General features: G+C 38.7%; 1 protein-coding gene across 1 annotated transcript in view; it reads left to right on the forward strand.

Moving 5' to 3' along the window:
• The window catches only part of BNC2 (basonuclin 2), a 232,645-nt gene extending 207,461 nt beyond the window's left edge, over positions 1-25,184 (forward strand). The window contains exons 4-5 of the mRNA XM_040579928.1: positions 732-2,698; positions 24,360-25,184. Of these exons, the coding sequence (XP_040435862.1) occupies positions 732-2,698; positions 24,360-25,020 (2,628 nt within the window). The 3' untranslated portion in view covers positions 25,021-25,184. The remainder of the gene's footprint in view (positions 1-731; positions 2,699-24,359) is intronic.
• The last annotated feature ends 910 nt before the right edge of the window (positions 25,185-26,094 follow it).

The raw sequence follows: 26,094 nt of genomic DNA on the forward strand, positions 1-26,094 counted from the left end.
TACCAAGATTACAAGCTTACAATCAATTGCCACTAATAGTCCAGTTATGCTTAAAACCAGTGCCCCAATTTCTACCTTTTGATGCAAGTTTATAATGAATATGTTTTTCAGTATTGCTGTCATGGGAAAAAAAAGAAAAAAGGAAAAAAAAAAAAAGGAGTAAGGTACAAGTATTATGTGCTATTTTTAAGACTTTTTGCCTTGCATCAAAATTTCTTGTGAGATTGCCCATGAGTGACTTCAGTCTTATGTCTGCTCATATTTAAGAAGCAAATCTATCAGATGCATTTATTTAGCTCTTTCTTATAGTGTCACCATTTAATAGCGATTAAGGTACAATTTTCTGTATTTTACAATAGAGTGCACAGCAACAGTTTGTGTTTTACACTAATGTATGCTAAACAGTAGCATTGTACATAGATCACTGTTGTTAAAATACAAGCATTGAAAGCATTTTAGATCACAGAGCTCTGTGGTCTAAATTTTGTTTGCTCTGACATTATTAAACTCAATCTGTTTCTCTGACTGTGACTCTAATTACTGTATTTGCATGGCTGGAAAGTTTGCATTTTTTGGTCGAGTTCTATTAACGCTGTTTGCATGGTTGTTTTTTGAGCTTAGTGTTTCATGTCCAGGCAGCAGAGCACCTTCTATTGAATTCAATAATTATGCAGAATCAATAAGTTTTTTCTTTGTGTTTGTCTTTGTTGTTTCTTTGATATGGCCTCTAGGATGCTGCAGGCAAGGTGCTGGACCGCTGGGCCATCATGTCCAGGGAAGAAGAGATCATTACCCTTCAGCAGTTTCTGAGATTTGGAGAAACAAAATCCATCGTGGAGCTGATGGCAATTCAAGAAAAAGAAGGGCAGGCTGTGGCTGTGCCATCTTCAAAGACAGATTCAGATATAAGGACTTTTATTGAAAGCAATAATCGCACCAGGAGCCCAAGTCTCCTTGCTCACCTGGAGAATAGCAACCCTTCCAGCATTCATCATTTTGAAAACATCCCGAATAGTCTTGCATTCTTGCTTCCATTCCAATACATAAATCCAGTCTCTGCTCCACTGCTGGGGCTGCCTCCAAACGGCCTCCTGCTGGAACAGCCAGCTATGAGGCTCCGAGAACCAAGCCTTACAACCCAAAATGAGTATAATGAGAGCAGTGAATCTGAAGTTTCCCCTACGCCTTTCAAGAATGAGCAAACATCCAGCAGGAATGCTTTGACCAGCATCACAAATGTTGAGCCCAAAACTGAGCCAGCCTGTGTCTCTCCTGTTCAGACACCTACGCCCGTCAACGATTTATCAAAAACAGAACACACTAAAAGCTCATTCCGCATTCACAGAATGAGGAGAATGGGATCGGCCTCCAGGAAAGGAAGAGTGTTTTGCAATGCATGTGGCAAAACTTTCTATGACAAAGGTACTCTTAAAATCCACTACAATGCCGTTCACCTGAAGATCAAGCACCGGTGCACTATTGAGGGCTGCAACATGGTCTTCAGCTCTCTCAGAAGCCGCAATCGCCACAGTGCTAACCCCAATCCCCGCCTCCACATGCCTATGCTAAGGAATAACCGTGACAAAGATCTAATTCGTGCTACATCAGGTGCTGCCACTCCAGTCATAGCAAGTACAAAATCCAGCCTAACTTTAACAAGCCCTGGGCGTCCACCAATGGGGTTTACCACTCCTCCTCTAGATCCTGTGCTACAGAACCCTCTTCCCAGTCAGCTGGTGTTCCCAGCTTTAAAGACTGTCCAACCTGTTCCTCCTTTTTACAGAAATTTACTTACTCCTGGAGAGATGGTGAGTCCTCCAACCTCACTCCCTACCAGTCCAATAATACCAGCAGTGAGTGGCATGGAGCAGCATCCCCCTCCTCCTTCAGAGTCATCAGTACCTTCAGTGCTGATGCCCACCCCAGAGCCTAACGCGGACCTTGCCCCCAAGAAAAAGCCAAGGAAGTCAAGCATGCCAGTTAAAATTGAAAAGGAAGTTATCGATACTGCAGATGAGTTTGATGATGAAGACGAAGAGGTGAATGACAGCAGCACGATGGTGAATGACATTGGTCATGACAATCATTGCCATTCTCAGGAGGAGATGAGCCCCGGCCTGTCTGTGAAAGACTTTTCCAAAAGTGACAGAAGCAGATGTATTTCCAGACCAGACATAAGAAGAGCAGACAGCATGACATCAGAAGACCAGGAGCATGAGAGAGACTATGAAAATGAGTCAGAATCGTCAGAGCCCAAACTGTGTGAGGAATCCATGGAAGGTGATGATCATCTCCATGAACCTGGTGAAAAATCTATGATGCACAGTGACAGACCAGATGAAAACCACAATGACTCTTCCAACCAGGATGTCATTAAGGTGAAGGAAGAGTATACAGACCCTACATATGACATGTTCTACATGAGCCAATATGGACTGTACAATGGGGGCAGTGCCAGTATGGCTGCCCTTCATGAAAGTTTTGCTTCTACATTCAACTACAGCAGCCCTCAGAAGTTCTCCCCAGAAGGTGAAATGTGCTCCAGCCCAGACCCCAAGATCTGTTATGTGTGCAAGAAAAGTTTCAAGAGTTCCTACAGTGTGAAGCTTCACTACAGAAATGTTCATTTAAAAGAGATGCATGTCTGCACAGTGGCTGGCTGTAATGCTGCGTTCCCATCACGGAGAAGCAGAGACAGGTCAGTAAATATTAATTGATTTTCTACATTATTAAATGTGTTGAATTATGTAAGAATAGGCAGTTTAGGATATATGAAGAAATAGAGAGATGTACAATAATGATAAGTGACAATCATGTTCCCATGACATTGAGAGAATTTTATCACTAAGATTTTCACTGTTGCTTGGCATTCAGAATAGTACATATTGTGACATCCTCTTAAGTGACTGGCTAGATAATAAGTGTCGTTATTCTTTCTGTGTGACTGTGAACATGTGCATTGTACTTCTGTTTATAAGCTGAAGCTTTTATTACATTGATTTTCTTCTCCCTGCAAATTTAAAACAAGAAGAGCTTCTATTAAGTCAGTTATATACAATACAAGTATCTCCATACATGCATATCAAACCATAGGACAACAGGAGGGAAGGAGCGGATGGACAGGTGGATGAGTGGATGGAGGCAGAGAAGGGAAGAACTCCAATAAAAGAATGATTTCTATCTCATAGGGTCATATGAAAGCAAACAAAAATCATTTGAAGGCTGTTCTTTCTTGTCTTCAATTTTTCAAACTAGCTGCTATGTTGTAGCAAGAACAAGTAAATATTAAGAAAATAGTTGTGCCTTTTTTCAGTAGAACTTACACACCTCTCTGTCCACTATGGTCATTTAGCCTGCTTTATCTTCTTTTATGCATGTGGGCAACTCCCTTTCCCACTGATGGGAATTATGCACACTCAGAGAGGAGAGGGTAGACCCCTACATATTTTTAAGATCAACCAGGGTATATTCTGCTAGCACTTCAAATGACATCATGCCCTAGCTATGCTGCATCAATACTGAAACAGTTGGGCTTAAACAGAAGCAGCTGGTCCTTAAACTCTTAGGTTGTTGGGGTTTTTTTATACAGCACTCTTTTTCATTCCTGAGGAAAATGTAATATAAATGGAATTTGTCAAGGTGGTAGGATAACACAGTTATTTCAAAGTTGTGGATAAAAGCTGTAGTGTGTGATGATGATCGTATTGTCACATAACAAAATCTCTCTGGTTCATGGACTGATGGTGAGTGATCTTTTCCTTTATTTGTGTTTCATATTTTTTCATTATGTTGTAAAAACTCAGCAGACACAGGAAGGAAATTAAACCTAGCTAAACATTTCACACACAGCTCCTTTTTCTTTCTGCCCCCCCCCCCCCCCCCCCGAAACTGATGTGGTTTGAAAGTGAATATATCATGTCATATAAAATGAAAGCAAGTTAGCGTTGAGGATACTGAGGAGCCAGAATTCACTATTTTGATGGAGAGTCCAGTCCCCAAATATCTCGTATCTTCTGTTATCATTTATGAAATCCACTAAACAGAAAAATAGGAACACACGTAAGAATACATGTTCAAAATTAATAAGAAGGACAATCTAGAATGTTTGCATTTCAGTAGGATGAAACCACTGGAGATGAAGCAGGTAAAACTAAATTAAGGCTCCTTTCTTGCTGTATCCTGATAACATTTATGAGACTTGAGTTTGACAAGGGAAGCATGTGAGTCAGTGGTATAATCTACACTGAGTTTAGAAGTGTGCAACCCCTCTCAGTCCCTGAAATTGCACAAGTTTTGTTCATCAAGAATATGGTTTGGTTGGTCTGTTTCCTCAAGTGGATTATGAAAAGTCAGTCAGGTACTAAGAAAAACAGCTTTGCATTCAGCATGTGAAGTAAAAAGTGGCCAGCTTTAGGGTTTAGAACTTTATGCAATGTATTAAATTTCAGCAGGAATCCATAGATAGATCATGCTAATAATAAAGTTAGGATAGTAAAGATTTATATGTTCTAAATAAGAGATGACTGTGATGACATACATAACATATTTCTGAGAAAAGAACATTAAAAAAGGGAACATTTTGAAAATATTTTGTGAAATATGTAAGACACTCCTATTAAGCTGATTAAAAGCGAGCCATAAAATAAAAATCTAATTCAGGAACTTAAAATGCAGGCTGCATATTTATAGATAAAATTATTATTTACATAATATTATGAGTTATGTAAGGCACAAGACCTTCTTTTTATATCATTCCACTATTAACATTCAGAACGTGGTTCAGTTACGTGTTGCACTTGGGACAAAAGAAATTCAGTAGGCATATTATACCCTTTAATTGCAAAGATTTAAGAGTGGTTATACACTTCAAAAAAATTCAAAGGTGTGGTACAGTTTGTGTGCCCATTCAGGCTTGATGTTTTTATAAATTCATTAGCACTCCTGGTTTGCAACAGTTGTCTGGAAGTGCCTTGAAAGAACCAACAAATACTCTCATGGTTCTTGATAATTCTTTCAGATACTTGAGCGAGAAACATCTTCCAAACTTCCCTGGGCTATGCATTCTTAACCAGAAGTGCAATGTCCAGCAATGTGCAGAAATGAAGGCATATGTGCAGCATATAAAAGAAAGTGGATGAAATAATTAAGTAAACATTTAAAACATTCTTTTTTATTATTGCCTCAAAATACAAGGTGTTTTTTTATATAAAGTTTGGCAGTAAAAGTTGAATTAATATATTATCTTTTTTTCCCCAAAACTTTTTAATTGCCCAGAAGATTTTCCCATTTGAATTGTTTTTATTTTTTGCTGATATTCTTTTTGAATACATACATTAATTTTAAAGAGAGTCATTACCTAAGTATACAATTTCTAGCTCTTCAGATTATGGAGAGCTCCTCAAAGAGAACTGGATAACTAAATTTATGTCATTGGTAACCACGAACTTCTTCCAGCCACTTAGATCAATTTCACTTTAAAAAGCTCAGAAGCGTTTTACTATTAGTCGCTGTACAAGAAGTAAGAAATAGCTACCTGAAGCATGCAATAATAATTCCTGGATAATATTTGTCATGTATTGGTAATCCATTTTGGACATATTATAAAAAATCTGTGTGATTTGCTTGTGTTTTGAATCACATAATCTTTGACTAGCTAGAGAAGATCAGAATTTCTTTGCTTTGCAGATTAAAATTAAATAATTTTTTTTAGTACTATCATCTTAATGAAATCAGTCCTAGCTGTCCCATAGCTTACAAGTCTTGTGAAGTTATTAATTTTATTTTAGTCATTTTATTAATTATATTACTAGTCTTGTTCTAATAATATTATTAATCCTGTTATAACTAGTTAGAGGTGTAAACTTCATAACGCTAGTCATGTTCTAAAAGAAAATACAAGCTTAAGTGGAGATAGATAACATCAGCTGATCCTTTTTGTTTCCTTTAGAGCCATCTGATATGGCTTAAGACCTTTTCTAATGCAATTATAGTTAATCTAAGGTTTGACTATATTCCGCCAGTCCTGTACATGCACAAAACTCCAAATTGTTGACAGTGGGTGTAGCTGTTGTAAATGGGCTTTGCAAGGGTGGGGTTGCGGTACAAACTGCTGGTTAGCAGAGGCAGCAGATCACGTCAGGGGCCAACGCAGTGCTGCTTTGTCCAAAGGAGGGGGTTTTATCCATCTCACAGCTGCAACCCTCCATTGTGGAATGCATCCTGTAGCAATTTGTGTTGAGTGTTGGCTAAATCCAGCTTCACTGTTCCTACATCGTTTGTGCCAAGGTCAACTCCTGTATAAATACCTTCTGTCAGAAAGGTTGGAATATCATCTGAGGTCTGTGACTAAACATTGCTGCTCCTTGTAAATTAGGGTCAAGATAACCAGAAATTCAGGAGTCCCACCTTACACGTGTTTTTTCAACACAGGGCAGAGAAAAGCAAAGTGAAGTCCTGGCCCTTACTGTCAATGACCCAGTAATTCTGTTTTGCCTTCTCAAAATTAGACAGTATTGCCTTTGAATAGTCAAGCTCCACTGAGCCTAGTTTTTTTAAAAGGCCTTTTTTCACCTTCTGAGCTACAAGTAACATCACTCCTCAGATCAACCTTATACATACCTATATCTTTGGTCTTTTCCCAAAGCAGAGAATTGTTTCTGTCATGCTTTTCCTGGAAGCACTACATTTGTAAAAACCACATTTTCCTTCCATTCCTCAGCAGCCACTCCCTGAATGAGCTGTTCATCCACTTTTGTTTCTGTATTTACTTCAGATGTCCTTTCTTCTAAAAGCAAGACATTCCTGCTACATCTTGTTGCAAGAATGCCATGGAGAATAAATAGGAAAAGAGACTGTATTAAAAATTTTGTTGGTGGTCAGAAGCAATGTCATAAGGTTCCTTTTGAAGAGAAAGACACCTTTTCCAAGTATTTTTTTAGATGGAAAAGAGAGACGGGAAGAAGATATATTCTTGTGAGAACTGTTGCACTTGAATGGAAAGAATACTCCTTGTAAAGTGAATTCTATCTGGACATAGAGTTCTGTCCTGTGACTGGGGAGAAAGGGCCCCAGTGTTTAGATTCCCCTGGGATCTGCTCCCCAGCCTCATCTGAGAGTCCTGCCCCAGTAGATACTGACTTTGCCTTACAAAGAGATAGATTTGGTTGGTCCTTGAAGCCAGCACTGAGGTACAGGCATGATCCTGAGCTGTGGATGAGACATGTGAATGGGCGAAGAGAACAGTTATTTCCTGTCCAAGGAGGACGGCAATGCCCCAGTTTTATCCAAAGGTCTGTGTTGGAGAGCATGTGCAGAGCTGAAGGTCTGGAAGGTGAAGTTCAGAGCACTTGACTTCTTTGTTCCTGGCTTTCACCTTTAAGAGCCAAGACTTTTGTGGTCAAAAACACTCATGAAACAGGAGGTGGGCAGACCTTACACCTTCAGTAAGTCTTGTTGAGAAGCTACAGTTGGATCTTAAGGAGAAATACAGCCATCTTCTCTGCAGCCTTAGTGCATGCTAAATCCCTCTTTCACCTCAGAACTGGCACTATTAAAATCTGGATTTCTTAAGCGAGGACACAGATTTAGTAACAATATGTTACTGTATTTTCCTTTCTGTCATAGTATGAAAAATAAATTAATTCTTAGTGTACCTGTTCAGAGGAACAAAGCAAGAAGTTTTCACTTTGTGTTTCTGCTGCTGAAGTAGGACTATCAATTGCTCAGGTTTGCCTTTCAGTTTTCTCACAAAGTGAGAGAGAGAGTGTGTGTGTGTGTGTGTTCCACAAGATGGAAAAGGTGATTGAGCACCATGAATAAATTTGAAAACAAAATAATATCTGCTCATTAACTTATGAATAAATATGAGGCAACTATTGGTGCCAAGTGTGATCATGCCACTTGATTGCTAGTTAAATCAGTCCAGATTTAAAATGTAAACTCCTTGATTTCTATGGAACAAGACATCTGTAGGTGGTTTATTAAAACCTGCTGATGTCTCTAGAACTAAATTTGAGCAGATACAGGCCTCTGGGTAGCTGTATTGAAAAAGCAGATACATTTTGTCTGGTTACCTGACTTCTAGCCCTGTACAGGTGTGCTTGAATAAATTAACATCAGTTACCTATGATGAGCCACTGCATACATTATCAAGAGAGGTGAAGATGTGAGAAAGCTGCTACCTGCCCCCTGTTATCACCTCCTTGACACAACAGCACCCAGTTTTTCATCATCCTAGTGTGCTTGGAAACTTCTGCAGATAACTTTTTAAATAATTATTTTCTATAAATGCACTCAGTTCTAGGAACAGATAGCTCCAAGAAATAAGATATTTCACACCACTCCATGATAACTATTACTGTATTTCCCCAATACAATTAGCTGTCATATACAGCTTGCATTTCCTCCAATAAGAACAAGGAAATCAGGTTTGAAGACATTAGCTGTATGATGAACTATTTGTCAAGAGACAAAAGGGCTATTTTTTATATGTATTTAAAATATTAACATATTTACACCTATACGACTGTTGATGGACATAATGCAGTTCATGAAGAGACTAGCTGCACATCCAATACAATTGTATGAACCATTAGGTTTTCTCTTGCAGAGTCACCAAGATGTGTGTCATTGATAATGTTCGTATAACTCTTCCTTCCCAAGAGAACCTAGATCACAAAGAAACATTTTGTGGCAGCCCTAACAGAGCTAAACTCTTCCACGAGTAGTCATGTTGAACACAGACTGCCTGTCGTATTGCATACTCGCTAATGTGAACAAGAGAAGCAGAATTAAAAATAGAATACACAGAACTTTTTTTTTCACACTAATTAATTATTTATTTACTTAAAAGAAAATAAATAAACTAAAACAAGCCCTGGTTAGTAAAGTTTGCAGGGTTAGCTCTGACATGGAGGGAGTTCTTTTCCAACTGCACGTGTCCATTTGTTTTGGGTTTGAGTTGGAGGTTGTGGTTGGTTTTTGAATCTATCTGTTGTCTTCATTACGTTGTTCTCTTTTGGTACATAAAATGGTATCACTTTGAGAGTGAGAGTACAGGTTTTTGTGCAGTGCAAGAAGTCTCATTCTTGTGTGAACTTGTAAAATAAATCAAGGACTTTTCAGTGACCTGAAAAGTTTATTTAAATAAACTGCTACACCAGCATTAACATAGGTGGTAAGCATAAATAAAGCACTGAAAGTACTAGCCAAAAGCCAAACATGCATTGAGCGGTATTTTCCCTTGGTATATATTGTGACAAATACTGTAGATGTTTGATTTTTTCGGTACAAGTTTCCCGTGTAGGTTCTACATGTTTTGTGTTTGGTGAAAGAGATATTTTGAGAAGATGACTGGGAACATGAATTCGTAATTTCCTTGTTGCCCCTAGGTTCCCAGGAAATAACTGGAAAAAACAACTCTTCAGAGACTGGGAGAAAAACTGAGTGTTTTCCATTTACCTGAGTAAATGTAAAGCTGTTCCCTATATACAGAGACGTCCCATCTTAGAGTCTTCTGGAAGTGGGATAAACAAAACATCTACCTAAGTTAATTCCAGCAGAGAAAGGCTCTAGCTGTTCTTTTAAACTTAACAGCAGAAAACTGTAAGATTTCTGCTATGCTGGAGGAAGCTGTACTTCACAGTTACAAGACAGCACCAGGGCACTATTCCCAAAAGCCTGGATGTGTGAAAATGGAGCAAGACACTGCAACCTGAGATGTAGTATTCTCAGGTGGAAGAGTCTGGGGAGAAATAATGGAAGGGGGAGGGAAACACATCATGTGGCAGCAGTAGCTGGGTCTTTACTGCCCTTTGGAGTTAACAGCTGTCAATGAAGGAGGGAGGCACTAAACAGGCAGGTAAATGTTGTCATACATACCAACATGATACACTCATTTGTCAGCTGTGCTTGTCTGTCTGAAAATAGAAACTGTCAGCTGGAGAGGCAAACTTTACATCAGATCTTTCAGCCTAACCAAAGATCGCTTGTAGATGAGACCATTTTCTTCTCCCCTTAATGGTGGTGGTGATGATGATCCCCCTAGATTTGACCCATTTCATTCATTAGAACATGAACTGAGTGATCATGCTCAGGCATATCAGAATTAAAGCTAAGTTTATTTGAAAGTAAGAAAACTGGTGAGGCAACTCCTAGAAATTACGTGGGAAAAAAAAAATAACCCAGAAGGGGAAGAAATTACCAGGTGTAGATGACTCCAAATAGCTACAACACTGGAGGATTTTGGAGGATAGTGTGCCAGTTCTGTCAGTGTATCTAGGCATAGGTAAACATTGTCCACAGTTGGCCTCACCCCAAAGACACAGTCCTTTCTAGGGTTTGTGAGGTCATGGGGTATTTTTTAAAGTAGATTTATGTAGCGGGCAATCAGTATAGTAAAACAAAATTCATTTGGGTTCCTATTCCATTACTTTTTGACAAGATAAGTCTTGGCTAGTAAATCCAGATGGAATGGTTAAGAATTACAGGGAGCATTTTGCTGTAGTCACAGATATCTGAGGTGCTGGCCTGAAAGCGACTTTGCGACAAACAGGTGAGACAGGTGTGTTCTGCACTGGAATATATCTTAGTAAAAACGTGTTACTCAGAAATGTTTGGCAATTTATGGGCCCTGAGGAAAGGAAAACCCAAACCCCAACCTCTCTAAATCTGGGATGCCTCTTCGTGGTTGCACAAGTTGCTAGTGATTAGCAAATATGACAGGGAGTAACAGCAAATTCATAACGTAGAGCCTATAATTGCAGGATTATACTGTGCATATAGTTAGAAATGGTAAAGGGGGAAGACAACCAGACTGCTGACTACTTATCTAAAGGTGATCCTGAAGGCAGAAATGTAGAGTTATCAATGAGATTTAAATACTCGACAGTGTCAGGGAGAGACTGTGTACTGTATAGGCACTGCAAGTGCGCTGCAAGACACTGTGCATGGCTTTTACTACCCCTTAATCCTCACCTGCAGTACTCACAGCCTTCTGCTTCTTCAGGAAAGATGGCCAGCTGTGCCACACATCATGTACTAGTATGCATGACATTATGCTGTAGGTACTACAGTGGAAATCACTCATTCACATCCAGCAGATTACACATAAAACACTCCCAATGGCAATAGAAATATCTTAGATGGTATGTCGGGACCTGAGGTAACACAGGAATATCTCAGGTGCGATACCACCTATAGCTCTTCATACATTGGCCTTTTAATTACAAACACTGAATACTTGCTGACAGAAGTTTTGAGCCCACCACTTCTAAAGAAAATCTAAGGCTTCTGACTTCCCAGCAACATCTTTTAAATGAGCAGTTTGCTTTGTGCTAAGCAAGTGGTTTTTTTCTTTTTAATTAAGAGCTCATTTTGCATTTAAGCTTGCCCTAAAAAGCATTACTTAAAAAGATCTGTCTAAGAAATAATTTAACATTTTTGCCATAAGGCACCTGCAAGCTTCATATGAATGGACCTGGAAGAGAAATGAAAGAGTTTTAGATTTGCCAAAAACGTACACTGTCATAAAAAAGGAAGGCTTGCAGGACTTTGTTGGCATTGTGTATAAAAGGAAAGTGGTTCATTTTGGATGGGGAACAGGGGTAGAGAAAGAAAGGATGAGATTGTAGTAAGAAGATATTTTTTGCTGTCATTTGTTTTTGGGGTTTTGTTTTTAAGAGAAAGGGGAAAAAAATGCCCTAAGCTGTATGTCCATGTCAAACTATATGAGTCTGAAACATAAGCTCTAAATTATAAGTTTTATAAGTTGTTATTTCCAATGTTCCTGATTTTGATTCTAGTGCTTTACAAACTTTATTGCTTATTTTATTAACTAGGGAAAAGTGTTGCCCGCTTCCAGTTCAATACATTTTTTTCCTTTCTCTCCCTCTTCCTCCCTCTCTTTCCCCCCTCTCTCCTTTTCTTTGTTATGCCAAAATAAAAGAGAAATTACACTTCAGCCACTTACAACTGAAAATAGAAATGGTACACAGTTAATTTCGCTGCCTGTAAATCTTACATTGTACTTTTGTGTTTAACACACAAAATGTAGAGGTAAAAATAGCCCAAACATGTATGTATGCCTGTGTGTCTGTAGATACGTGTACTGAAAGTCCTATATACAGCTGTGTTGGTAGATGAAGATCTAAAAATAGAATGGATAGAAAGAGAACTTGGATTCCCACTCAGAAAAGGTAAATGAGCCCTTGTTTAAAGAAGTCGATGATACATTATGCAAGACTGAGATTCAAGATTTCATGAGGGGCGGAGGCAGGCCCTGGCAGGAAGAATAACAAATCCTGAGCTGGACGTCTCTCAGGTCTGATAGCAAGATAGGGGAGCAGCACTAATTCTGCAGCCTTTTTAGTCTGTTCTGTCACAGAAGGGGCACTGCTGGGTCAGTCAGCTCACTAGTAATTGTGCTTTACAGACTTCTAAAGCAATTGGCCTAGTCAGTCCCAATTCAATAAAAGTGGAGAGCGAGAGTGAGAGCACTTTTGTTCTATTTTTTACTTGAAATTATTTCATTCAGCAGTCTGTCTTTTTTATTACCAGGATTTGACATTAGCACTCCAAGCTATATTAGCATCCATTTCAGCAGTTCAGTAATGGTATTAAAAAAACACTTAACTTCAACGGTGAATGGTTGTATGACAGTACCATAAAAATCCACATTAAAAAAAAACTTATGTATTTGTCCCTGCAAATTATTTTTCACTTGTTTAACCACTTCAAAACTACACTCTCCTGACTGGTGTTTGCAAGAGCTGTAGCAGCAGGGAAGGCTTGTAAAGGAGCTGAGGAGTAACTGCAGCAGCAATGGAATAAAGAGAAAACTGAAGACATTTAAAGAAGATGAAAAACGTAACAGGAACACACAAGCACACATACATGCACCAGAAAGACCTCTCATTTTGATTGGGTGCCTGTCATTCATCAACTGAAGTAAGATTTTAGACTCAAATCACTCAAGGTAAAATCTTTGGCATCTTCTACATTTCTGGGATTTAATTTTGAACCCAGCACTCTCCAAGCTTGGGATGGCAGCCTAACTATCTTGGCACTGCAGCACACTCATAAATGACTGCATTAGGTTCTAAATTTTGATTAAACATTCAGTAATTAATCAATGGTAGACATGAAGCAGTTGGCAAGGTCCAGAGCTGCAAAACGTTTAAGACATAAAACATTACAAAGTAATTAGAATGTGCTCCTTCAAGAGAAGGATTGCCTTCAATAAAGAGGTAAATGATAGCATCATGTTTATTGTGGACGTAGGCAGCCAGTGCAATATGATAAACTGCAGGAGATACACATATCAGTAATCATCCACATTATTAGTGTCATTAATCATAATTCTAAAAATATGACAGCAGCAGCCAACTTTTTGACCAATTTTGCCTCTGCCTGTTGGCCGTTATAACTTCACTAATAGACTGCAGAGCTCCTGTGCGTGGCAGTTTGCATTGAGAATGGAAGGTTAATTATATTTGAGCTGCTGATTCCTTCTCTCCTCGGAAAAGACTGAGCACTTTGACAATCCCAGGAGCTCACTGCTGTTAAACCAGTAAAAGTACTTTATTGAAATTTTCTTTGTTGGTCAGGAATGAGTAGATGTTTCAAATGAGATATAAGCGCCAGGCTGGGACAGCCGCTAATGTTTCTTCCAAAATAATCCTTGGACAGCAAGCTGAACTCATACTTCCCTTAGATATCTTTACACAGTCTCTTGTGGATGGGTAAAAAGTTGAGAATTTAATAACCGCTGACAATAGTATGTATGGAAGAATCTCAGAGGGTTGAAATTACTGAGGAGTTGGGGCGTCAGTGAGGGGAGGTTATAAGATAATCAGCTATCAGTTGACCTGAGAAGGGTACTTATTTAGTAATGTAAAATTACTAATAGATGAACCCTGTTGAAATGCCACATCATATTTGGTTTTATAGTTCCTCTGGTATTATATAAATAAACCCAGCATTTTTAGACAAACAAAGCAGTGGGAATGAGAATTACCATCACATTGTGACCAAAAGAAACGGTTTACATATTTGCTGTGAAACCTGAAATCATACAAACTATCCCTGGATCTGTAGACTTACTATGAATTTGAACTTATAATGCAATCAGTAAAGAGTCTATGAACCTTCTAAGCAAATTGTGAGATAATGTGTTTCTGTGCCACAATATCTGGGATAAAGGAATTAATTTCAAAGCAGAATTGGGGGAAGATAGCTGTTCTGATAGAGTTGTGTCTTTTTTGCATTTACTGAAACTTGAAACTCAGGAAATTCATGAGTGGGATGCCGAACTGAAAGGACTGTTTGCATAAAATCTTGCAAAATTATCACATTTTACATGACTGTTTCAGTAAAATAAAGTGAGGGATGAAAAATTCTGATTACAAAACTTGGATTATGTAATATGTAGATGATTTAGGTTTGAGAAGAAATATTAATTCATGTAGCGTGGCAACAGATTCTACCTGGATATTGCCCCTCAGTACTTAAAGGGAAGTACAGTGAAAGACCAGCAAAATACTTCAACACACAGGAGATGAGGACCTAATGCATGGCTGCTGTGCAGGGCCTTGTGTAAAACACCTGCACATGATAAACTTTTCCATAGAGCATGTGTAAGTTGTGGAGACAGCTTATGGCAGTTGCACTGATTGTCAGTGCTGCTGACCACCTGTAATTTCCATTGAAAGACTTTGTCATGCATATGATGACTTTCTCGTGCATGTAATCATTGCTACACTGACTTAGTTCAGTTAGGAAATATTCCGTCAGATAAATCTTTCTATTCTAAACTTTCTCAGCCAGCCCGGATATTAGACAAGAGTGCTGGATATTTTGTAATGAGTCTGTTTTGCTTCCAGGCAGCTAGTAAAGTGAGAGGTTGAAGTGTTGCAACACAGTTTTGATAATTTCTGAGTAACTTTGGCAAGTACACCAGTGGTTGTTCTTTTTGTTTGTAATATCTTTTGATCTTTGATGGACAACAATAGTAATATATTAAGAGTGCGACATGACCTCGATGCTTCTGAGCACACACAGCTGTTGTGAAAGTGTAATTCTGTTCACACCGTAAGGACCGTCTCACTAAACACCTCAACAGGTATGTACTGAATTACTGGGCCTTTCAAGAATCCTAAACCTGTCAGATTTTACATTAAAAATTATTTGGTAGCAAACATTGCCATCAGATATCAGTTTCACGTTTAACCTGAGTATTTACTCACACAGGGAGCTATCCTGCCTCCCCAAATGCCATCTCTGCATTAACATTTTTTATGCACTCCATGGCAATGACAAATTGTTTTCTGACTCTAACTGTGGATTAAGTATGCAAAAGGCATGTTTGCCACTGCCAACAAACCAATAATTCTCACTAACATCTTCAGAGTTACAACATTTATAAAGTTGCAAAGTGGAGTAAACAAACCATCTGTTTGGCTTTACCATATATGTCATGCTCTCTTATTAGCATATTACGATTCATTTAGTAAACAAATTTGGTGATTTCGTTCATGTCAAAGTTAGAGGGAGCTTGAAGATGATTAACATTCCTGGGACAGGCACATTAATACATTGCTTCCTCTGCAAAGTTAAATGGCTTCTCAGGAGAATCACCCCTTGTTGACAAGATGAGACTGTCAATTTTGTTTGCCTGCCACATTAGGGGCCGTAAGGGGATGGGAAGCTCTGAGAAAGAGGAGCAGTGTAGGCAGCATAATTCACAGCGAATTGAAAAAAGAAGTCTAATTCTGATAAATGGTCGACCCCAATACATCCTACCTGTTATTACAACAGACGTGCCGTATCTGTGCAGTAAATTAGTTAAACCCCTAAAGAGTTTGATGGGAGCTTATCTTCAAGTGAATAATTTGAGTGTAGAGGGAGCTGTCTTCGTGACCAGTGTGAGTGATTTGTTTCATATTGAAAGGATTGAAATGACTGGGCTCCACATCTTTAATTTGCAAGAACTTGCTTGTCCTTTATTTCCTGTATTTAATAAGCACTGTTTTTTTTACTTTTTTTAATAGGTGCTGAACTGTATTTTACCTTTTGGATTTTCTTCCTATGAAAGGTTAATATTTTTCAGATTCTATGCAATTTAAAGCCTCAAGAACTGATGTTATTACCCCAATTGTTCATAATGCCGTGGTTTCATTAGGTAGTATAGTATTTTGTTTTCACTCATTGTTCTAAACCTATCACTACTTTTCCCCTTACACTTAGAGGTAAACTAAACATGATCAAATGCATGGAAGGGCTAGTGCACAGGCTGAAACATTGACCCTGTCTAGATAAGTGTGAATTCTGTAATTTAGGTCAGATCAGGATTTCAAACCTTTATTATCTTTGCTCAGATTTATGGATTTTTTTTTCATTGGAAAAAAAAAAGCAAACTGTATCAAAGACTGCTGATAGAGTGGCAAAATTAGAACAGTAACTGAGAAAATAATTTCTTTAACAGTTTCCATTACTAATTAAATTCCAGGAACTGTTTTATTGTTGATTCTCTTAAGTAAATAGGGAGAATGATTGCTGCTTCTTTCTTGAAGAACTATCAGAATTAAGGCCATGTCTTTTCTCATAAATATGTACGCTGTTATATTTAGCCATAGTCTTACTTTCTGGTTCTTTGATTTTTGCTGCATGAAACTCAGCACTTTCAGTCTGCAGAGATTCTGAGAAAGCATAAAATTCTGAGTTTACTTTCTATTATGATCTGTTACATTCTCAGCCTTTCTATGAGTTTCAGACTTAAATAAGCAGGAAAGGAACATGAAATTGAGGTAAGACCCCGGTACTTTGCTGTATTAGAAAACTGCATTAATGATTAAAGTAATGTGAAATTTTTAAACAAAACTGTAAATCTTAATTAACAGCCTTTGAGGTGAAGAGAAACAAAGAGAACTTTGCTATAATGTTTCATTATAGATAAAAACATAGGCTGAATACTGAGCTGGACAGGTGTAGAAGAAGTTTCATGGGAGGACTGATGAAAAGTTTAATTGTTTATGGTATTTTAAACCAGATTGGCAGAGTTTAGTTTTAGACAAGGTATAGCAGAAGGATAGCTCATATGGAGCCTGCACAATCTGAATGGTTGCTTCCGTATCGAGCTTTAATAAGAGGTTTGCCAATCTGTACATAAACCACCAGACAGATGTGTCCTGGCCTTTCGTTTTTTATAGAATCTTCTTCAAACTGCTGAAGATCGTGCTGTTTCAGGTTTCATAATCCAATATTAGCACCTGTATTCTTTAAAAAAATAATACTAAATTTACTATTACCTGGAAAGAACATAATTTAACAGAGAAGAATTTAATGTTTACTTTTAACTCATTAGGTCTCCAAATAAATTATATTGCATTATTTAATGCTGGGATCACTTACTGTATCTTAAAGCAAAGCTGCCCAAAGACTAATGGCCCCCTGCTGTGACCTCCAATATGTGGTTTCTTTGCAGTGTCAGAATGATAACGCTGGGTGGTGTCACTTTGGCAAATCATGCCGGAAAAGGCATTTTCAGAACATTGGAAGTATAAGAGATTGGGGTATTTTTTTGTTTAGAAACATAGGAAAAAAGGATGTGCTGGGATACAACTGGAGATGTTGAAATTATTAATTTCAGAATTTTAATGAACAATACAGTGGGCTTTGGTGTTAGAGTGAGATTTTCATCAGGGAACTTTGTCTCTTACAGTCAACCAAGGAGGCACAAGAGGCCAACAGCTAGGATATTTAACTGGGACATCAGTTGGCTTGGCCTTTCTGTCTGACTGCATCAGGGACTGGAAAATGGGTTTCTTTAGTCCCTAATAATTATGCTGCCGTTTCATTCTCACCCTCTTTTTTCTCTCATCTCTTTAATATTTAAGTGTAATCACATTTTTCGCTTGATAAAAAATGAAGAAAATAGTGCTTTATGTTTCAGTTTCAACAACCTGCCCTGCCCTGAAATTTGAACAACACATTCCACCAAATTTTTTATGCAGTTAGTTTTGTGCTCTGTATAAGACTTGAATTAAAGAGTACTCTTTATCATCCAAATTCCCTAACTGCGGTGCATGTCAGAGATAAAGTTTTTCCTAGTGCAGAGAGGACTGCAGCCATGGGTGCATCCAAAGCTGGCTTTGAGTCATGCATAGAAATCGTGCCAATTTCTATGCCAGGACAAATTCTACTCTCTGATAAATTCCTCCTCACTCACTTCAAAAAGAAATAAAAAGACTGACTAAATAAAAATAAACTAAAATAAAGCGGCCGTTACTTTTTTTTTTTCCCAACAAATAGATAGTAAGTTAACAAAATCAGATTCATTGACAAGTGTAGAAAGAAACTGCTGAGGGGAACCCACTCTGGATTTATGAGCTGTGTAAATGGCATGTACGTTTAACTGACCATATTTCCTAGGCTTATAGTCCCCTTTCTTCTGTGGATGCATAGTGCATCTCTCACTAGAGGAGCTTACTAGTAGTAGGTGGGGTGGAACCAACAATGAATTCTAATTATGGAAGAATACTTCCATGAACTTCACAAGGGAAGGAAAATACTACCGCCAGTAGGATCATGGCCACAGTCAGAGAGCTGCTGTAGTTGCTGTAGCGCTCTGCCTTGCACTGCTACTGAAGCTCCTGCCTGAAAGGCCAATGGTGAATTAGCGGAGATACCCGTACCACTTTGCTACAGCCACAGATTTCATGTGTGTCATCATTATCATCTTTACAGCAGCACTGATCCGTTATTAAGATCATTGAATTCAGAAGGCTGAATTCACTCTGGTGAGGACTTGCCACACACTTTTGCCCACCGTATGTCTAGCTCCTGAATAGTAACTTGAAAGGAGAATGGTAATTATGTGGAAAAATCAGGCATTCTGGGCCTCCTAAAACAAACAAGACTTTGCTAAAACTTCTTGCCACAACCAGCCAAATACTCTCCTCATTTTTAAGGGTACATGGTACGTAGTACAGAGCTAAACAGATGTTTGGACATTCTTTGGCACACATAGTATTTTAATTTCTCACAATTAACCTTCTTCACTGTCCCTTGTTGCCTAGGATGGGACGGATCTGGTAACTGGAGCTGAGTGAGATATGCCTTTAGTGAAGTTCTTTTGACCTCTTATTTCTGCCTGGAAAACTTAATTCACCAATTGTCTTTACACAATATTTCCATTGCCAGGATCAAATGTCCTTTTGGTAGCTGAGGTACAGATAAGTCTAAGAAGTCCAGAGTCATTCAAAGGATTTTATTAGGTCAAATATTTTATCTGTACTGCTGTCATTCATTTAAGTTCTTCAAGTTTTGTCCCTGCAAATACAGCAGCAGCTGCAGCGCAAAGGAGACCAGAGATGGCCTTAAATGAGCTAGCTTAGGTACAAGGAGTAATTGAGCAATAGCAAGCTGAAGCTCAGCTGGTTTTGGCGTATCTTGCTTTGTGATTTTTAAGCTGTTTGATGGCAGTGTTCATCAACTGGCATAAATTACTCTGCCCAAACTGTGCCTCAGCTTACCCAGGGAACGTTGTTTACATGTACCTGGCAGCAGTATTCAGAGGAGGAGAGGAGCAGCAGCGTTGTAAATCATCAGGGAACAGAACAGCTGAAGCAAGAAACTGCAGGTGCCATGGAGGGGAGCAGATGAACGGGTGACAAGGCAGCTAGCACTGGCTGCAGTCTCATGGAGAACTTGCTAGGATTTGAGAGTGACAAAACAGGGGAGAAAGAGTTGGATTAGGATGGAGTATTTCAATTTGGTAGGAGAAGGAGGTCTGGGAACTACTGGAGCAATTTAAGATGGCTGAATGAGTACATTTTCCAGGAAATAAAAGGCAAGAAAGATCAGCATTGGATGAGAGGAGCAGTTAAGTTTATCAAAACAGAAGAGTATAGGCTTGGCCAATATTTGTAATGCTGCTTTTTTCTTCTTGTGTCTCTCTGCCAGTGTTTTGCAGCTACTAGGTCAGAGTACGGGTTGTTGACCACATACACTTCTGCCTTTCCAGCTGAATGATGGTCTTCATAGCTTCATAGTAAATCATGCTTCATTTCTGCCCATAAACTCAATCCTATTCTATTTGGCTATTGCCAGTGCTTGCCTTTTCCCAAAACACCTCCCTTTTTAAACTTTCCTGGTCTGTACTGCTTCTCTTTTTAGTCTGCCTTTACCCATACTCTTCTTAATTCCATGTTTTTGCTTATTGCTCTTCTGTTCTTCATAGCCATCCTTACATACGTGAGCATGTTCCTTCTACAGAGAACTCCCTTGTCATCTTTTCCCAAACAAACCTTGGGAATGCTGCTGTCAGCCCTGAGAAACACCTTCTTTATGCAGGGCACTGTTCAAGCAGCACCCTGCACAGGATGCTCAGCCTGCACCTCTGGGTGCAATGCTACATTTAGTTGTGTAGTAGATGGGAAAGGGGTGCAGGGTCAGGCTCCGCACGCTCTAGACCGGTGTGTCTATGAAAACATACTTTTCCTTACCTCCTATGCCCACGGTCATTCAGCTACTGGAAATGTGTGTTGCTAGTTACTTCAGAACGCAGTATTCTCAATTCTGGCAAGATTTTAGTCCCCGTGAGTTGTCATAAGATTTCAAAACTTCAGTGTCCAAATAAATGAAATTTTTCTCACAATTCTTTCCTCTCATACCTACCAGAATGTTTTTGCATATGATATTTAGGGAGAGTATTAAACACAAGCGAAATAGATTAAGAAATGAATGTAAAAGAATCAATTCTTTTGAACTGTGGTTGCATAATGGAAATCGACTGCTATGAATGAACCTATGTTCAGAAGTTATGAACAGCAGAGCTAATGCACTGCCATGAGTTCATCTTTATTATTGCATTACACCTGAATCAATTGATAAAGTAGCTTCTTTTTAAGGCTAGGAATGGCACTTAATTGAATAAAAGTCAATGTAATTATATTAGGAGAATCCAACAGTACTGCTGACAGCGGAAAAGGGACACTACTGAGCAGAGTGCCAGAACTGGTCCGCACATTTCTGCACATCGTTTGCCTGACAGATATTATGGGCTGGTACATACTTTAACTAGATTACTGATTGCCACTGCTGTAAGTGAGAATTGAATAAGGGAGGCATCTCTTCTTATCAGAGCATCAACAAGGTTTGGATCTTTAACACTGGTCTTTCTCAGAATGGCCTCTGTCCATCTGGGGCTCAGTGGCCCTTATTTAACATGGTAATTTACTCTTATATCTTCATTCAGTGAATGCTGAAGTTATTTTCACTGCATGCCTGGCTGCTGTTTTTCTCAGCAGCAAACCAAGAAAACAGTAAGCGCAAATGGGCGGAAAAAAACAGTTACAGTTATCCTGACTAGTTCCTGCACTGCAGCAAATCCCCGTACCACAGGAGTGAGGAGGGGAGAGAGGGGGAGAAATCATAAGAAGAAAACACATGAACACTTTACGAGTAGTTCACAGTTAGCATTACGATGATAAGCACAAATGTGCTTTTATGGTCATGTAATAACACTGGTCAGCGTGGACAGGCTTTCACAGTAAGCGTTTCCTGTACTGCACTTAGCAACTTTACATGGAGTTGTACGCCATCTGACACCAGGAAGGCGAGGGACTGTCAGAACTACTGTTTATCATTCATGTATGTGCACACTGCATGCATCTGTTCAGAACTCATTTGTGGATGATAATGGGGGTGCTGTGAATATGCTTTGATTAATTTGCTTTATGTTTTTCATATTGTGTGGTTGAGTCGGTACCCATCAGGACAACAGTATAAGTGAGATTACAGCTGACAAAAAACAGTTTCACCGTCAAGACTTTTTTTGAAGTCTGTATTTTATTGGTTTCAGATATTGTTTTCTTTTGTCTTTATTTTTTTAAAAACCAGATATGTCTGGATTGGAATGTGAATTTGTTCTCTCTCTCTCTCTCTCCCCCCCTTCCCCCTTTCTTTCTCTCTTCTCCTCTCTTCTCTCTCTCTCTCTCTCTTTTGTGATCTCAATTTAGCAAAAGATTAGAAAGCTGATCTTATCACAAGGTAAGCTCAGCCTTCCTAAGTGCAGTGTGGGGATATGCATAATGACACTTCTGTGCCTCAAAAAAGCAACAGTGCTATACTTGCTTGTGTGAAAGGAGTATTTCCCATGTGACAGAAAACCAAGGAATACTCTCCACTTTTTTCCACCCTTGCCCATACCTCTCAACTGTCTCTCAATAGGAGAGAAATTCGTTCTAGATCCCCCCTTACTGGAATAATTGCATTCCAAGCAGACATGAGTCAATTAAACTGCAGTTCAGTATCAGTTTGATGTCAGAGAAGAGTTACCTGCATTTGCAGGTGAGTGGGATGAATTGCTTCTATTGCTGCTATCTTTATTTATTCCCATAAGTTATGTGCAACAGCTAGATGAATCACAAAGTGAGTGATAGAAAATCACAGAAATTAACTCCATGTCTATTTATTCTTCCTAAATTTGCATTTTCCTTATTTATCTGCATTGTATTGCTGTACCAAGTTTGGGACTTCAGCTGGTTGAGAGGTATGTTTCAAAGGGTTTCTTAAAACAAAAGCTTCAATAAGGAACTATTGCTAATAGCTATTGTTCCCCTTTTCCCTTTTTTTGTTACTGTAGGACCTGAATGTCTGTAAAATATTTTATCATTGTTATGTCTCCCTGTGCCAATCTTATACCCAGTGCTTTTCTGCAAATTAAAGTATTCCTATGCTAAAACTCTCTCTTTCTCTCTCTCTCTCCTCCCTGACCTCCCACACCCACCCCACACCCCACACCCACCCTTCCCCCTTCTTACTTTTCCTTCCTACATTTGGGCTCTGATCTGCAATTTATAATGGGCAGACAGATTGGTGAGTCTGCATGTTGTAAATTGTGGGTTTGGGTCCTTAGCTTGCAAAGAATGTTACGCAGTAGAACTTCGCTAATTCTTTTTTTACTGACTTGAAAATCCAGTCACCCTCCAAAGAAACTAAATATTTGTCATTTCTTCACCAATGGTGCACATTCTGAATACTGAACCGTAAAGTTTTCTAATACTGAAAACTTTAAACTGATTTCTTATTATTAAGCACTTTGAATAAATTAGCATGTTCTGTGGTCAGAGGTCTTTGATGTCTGTCATGTTTGTTGGTTGCATTGTTAATTCAGAAAATGCAGTTTTTCAAAGAGGGTTTCCTGATACTACTGCAAATCAGTGAGGTTCTACTGCAATGGATGAATAAAGCCAATGTCAAAAGTGGAGAGTAGAATGCAGTATTTAAAATAACCCAAAGACGTACATTGTTTGCAAATGTAGAATTTTATTTCTCTAGAACAAAGGTCCAGATCCTGTAAAACACTCGAGAATACTTTTAACTTGCAGCTTTTGGGATCTGGTCCAAAGACCACTGACGCCAGTGACAGCTTTTCCAGTGTCTATTGAGCACCAACGGTGACTTTACCACATACCTAAACCAAAACCCGTGCTTAAATTTTGATTGATTTGGGACAAAATTCTTATAGCCATTAGTAGGGGGCTTTTACTGGAATTTACACAGCTTGAGTAAGTCCGCACTGCATCAGAGACAGTACTGGGAAGAGTTCAGGGAGGAGCGGCAGTGCCATCCCAGAAGGATGGAACCAGTCACTTTGGCTAAGATGTTTGTAAACTTACATGTAGATTTCAGAGACTTGTTCTCCTAAACCCTCAAATCTTCTCCATCTTGGTTTGGCCTGATTCTGAATCCCTTTATACCAGAATTAAATTATCAGAATCAGGACGTCTGACTATGTATCATTCAGTTACTTTTATTTTTTTCTCCTACTATAATACACTTATGTAGTTATGTGAGTACATATATATATATATGTATAAAATATATATATATATGTATGTATAAATATATAAGAGTATGTATCTAGAGATAGACATAGACACACACAGACAGAGATATTCCATATATTAATAATATTTTCTCTTGAAGCAAGGCTTTTAGGAAGGCCAGCAGGGATTCAGGAACCAAGAAGAGCATTTTGCATTTTCTTCTAGTGCAATTTATTATTTTGTAAATACAAAAAAAAAAAAGGCTGTAGCTGCTGTGAGGGGCTAATGTTGAGGAGAGGTAGCTGAAGAGAAAAACAATATGGGAGGGGGTAATTTGCTTGATCTCGTTTGGTTTTATGTTACAATTTGTTCACTTATAACAAGACTGAATTTTCCAGTAATCACAGATAGGGGATATTTTTATGGTAAATTATTGATAAATGAGAATTTGGATTTGGTTCTTGATGACCATTTGTTTAATCAAAAATACTGTACATTTTTCCTTTTCTCCCTTCCCTCTTCCTTTCCCAGACACAGTGCTAACATAAATCTGCACCGTAAACTGTTGACCAAAGAACTGGATGACATGGGCCTGGACACCTCACAGCCTTCTCTTAGTAAGGACCTCCGTGATGAATTTTTGGTGAAGATATATGGTGCTCAGCATCAAATGGGGCTCGACATAAGGGAAGACACCTCCTCACCTGCTGGTACTGAGGATTCCCATATGAATGGGTACGGCAGGGGCATGTCGGAAGACTATATGGTCCTAGACCTGAGCACCACCTCCAGCATCCAGTCCAGCAGCAGTATTCATTCTTCAAGAGAATCTGATGCAGGAAGTGATGAGGGCATTCTCCTGGATGACGTCGATGGGGCAAGTGACAGCGGGGAATCTGCCCACAAAGCAGATGCCCCTGCCTTAGCTGTAGGTATGGGCACCGATGTCCCAGGATCCCTCATGTTCAACAGTGTTTCGGTGAGCAACGGTGGGATAATGTGTAACATTTGCCACAAAATGTACAGCAACAAGGGAACCCTCAGAGTGCACTATAAAACAGTGCACTTGCGAGAAATGCACAAATGCAAAGTCCCTGGGTGCAACATGATGTTCTCCTCTGTCCGTAGCCGAAACCGGCACAGTCAGAACCCCAATCTGCATAAAAACATTCCCTTCACTTCAGTAGATTAGTTCAAGGATGGACACAGCATAATGCCAGCTCTCAGAGAGGGCCCACCACATCTGGACTGCCATACACAGTCTCCCTTTTTATATATATATATATATATATATATAAAAAATATACATATATATATAATCTTTTTCTTTTTTAATGAAAGAAAGGAACACCAGGTGCTTTTTCCCCTTTGTTGGCTGTTGGTTTATTTTTTTCCTTTTTTTTTTTTTTTTTTTGTTGTTTTGTTTTTTGCTTTGTTTTGGGGTTTTTTGCATAGAAATGAAAAGGTGGGATGTTTAATTTGGGGGAAGAGACCCTTCATGAAAAAAGCAAACAAAAATAAAAACCAAACCCACAGAAAACCTGCAGTTGTCCCTAGTTCTGTTAGAATGTTCTTGGTCATCTCCAAAGAGACAATTTGTTCTACCCATGACTTTTGCCTGAAAAAAAAGAACAAAAAACAACAACAAAAAAAGCGCAAACAAACAAAAAGAGAAAAAAAAAACAATCTACTTAGTTGTCTTTGTGTCTTCTAAGCATTGGGGATAACGTTCTACTAAGCATGGCTGTTAACACTTGTATATATATATTGAGCCTTGATAGGCCTATGATGTAAAACAATTGTATTGATGGTGGTTTAACTCTTATTTTTTTGCTTAATTTTTACAGTTACATTCAGCTGTTAGATAAGCAGGAAAAATAGTTTGCTGGCTAGTTCTACTCATTTATGTTAGCTTTAATGCACATTTTTAAAAGAACCACGGTCTTGTTTTAACTACCTGCTAGATATAAGTAATACAGAGGTGCTGGCATGCTTTACAGTACCCGATCTGATACAGTTTTTTTGTCTTGTACTATTACATAAATCCAGTCATGCACTTTTTCGTACACTACAAGGGGATGTGTAATAATATCCATGCTTTTTTTTTTTCTTAAACTATTGCCATATTTTCAGTAAGTGTCTTTAAAAAAATACACTTAGATAAAAGTGGTCTGGTCAGTATGAGGGCATGAATGCCAAACAAAGAGTATTAGTGTTTAGTGTTAATACAAAAGTGCCAACTTTGCACACGTTTTGAAAAAAAAAA

The sequence above is a fragment of the Falco naumanni genome, chromosome Z (genome assembly GCF_017639655.2).
Source record: "Falco naumanni isolate bFalNau1 chromosome Z, bFalNau1.pat, whole genome shotgun sequence".
In the NCBI taxonomy this organism is placed as follows: domain Eukaryota; kingdom Metazoa; phylum Chordata; class Aves; order Falconiformes; family Falconidae; genus Falco; species Falco naumanni.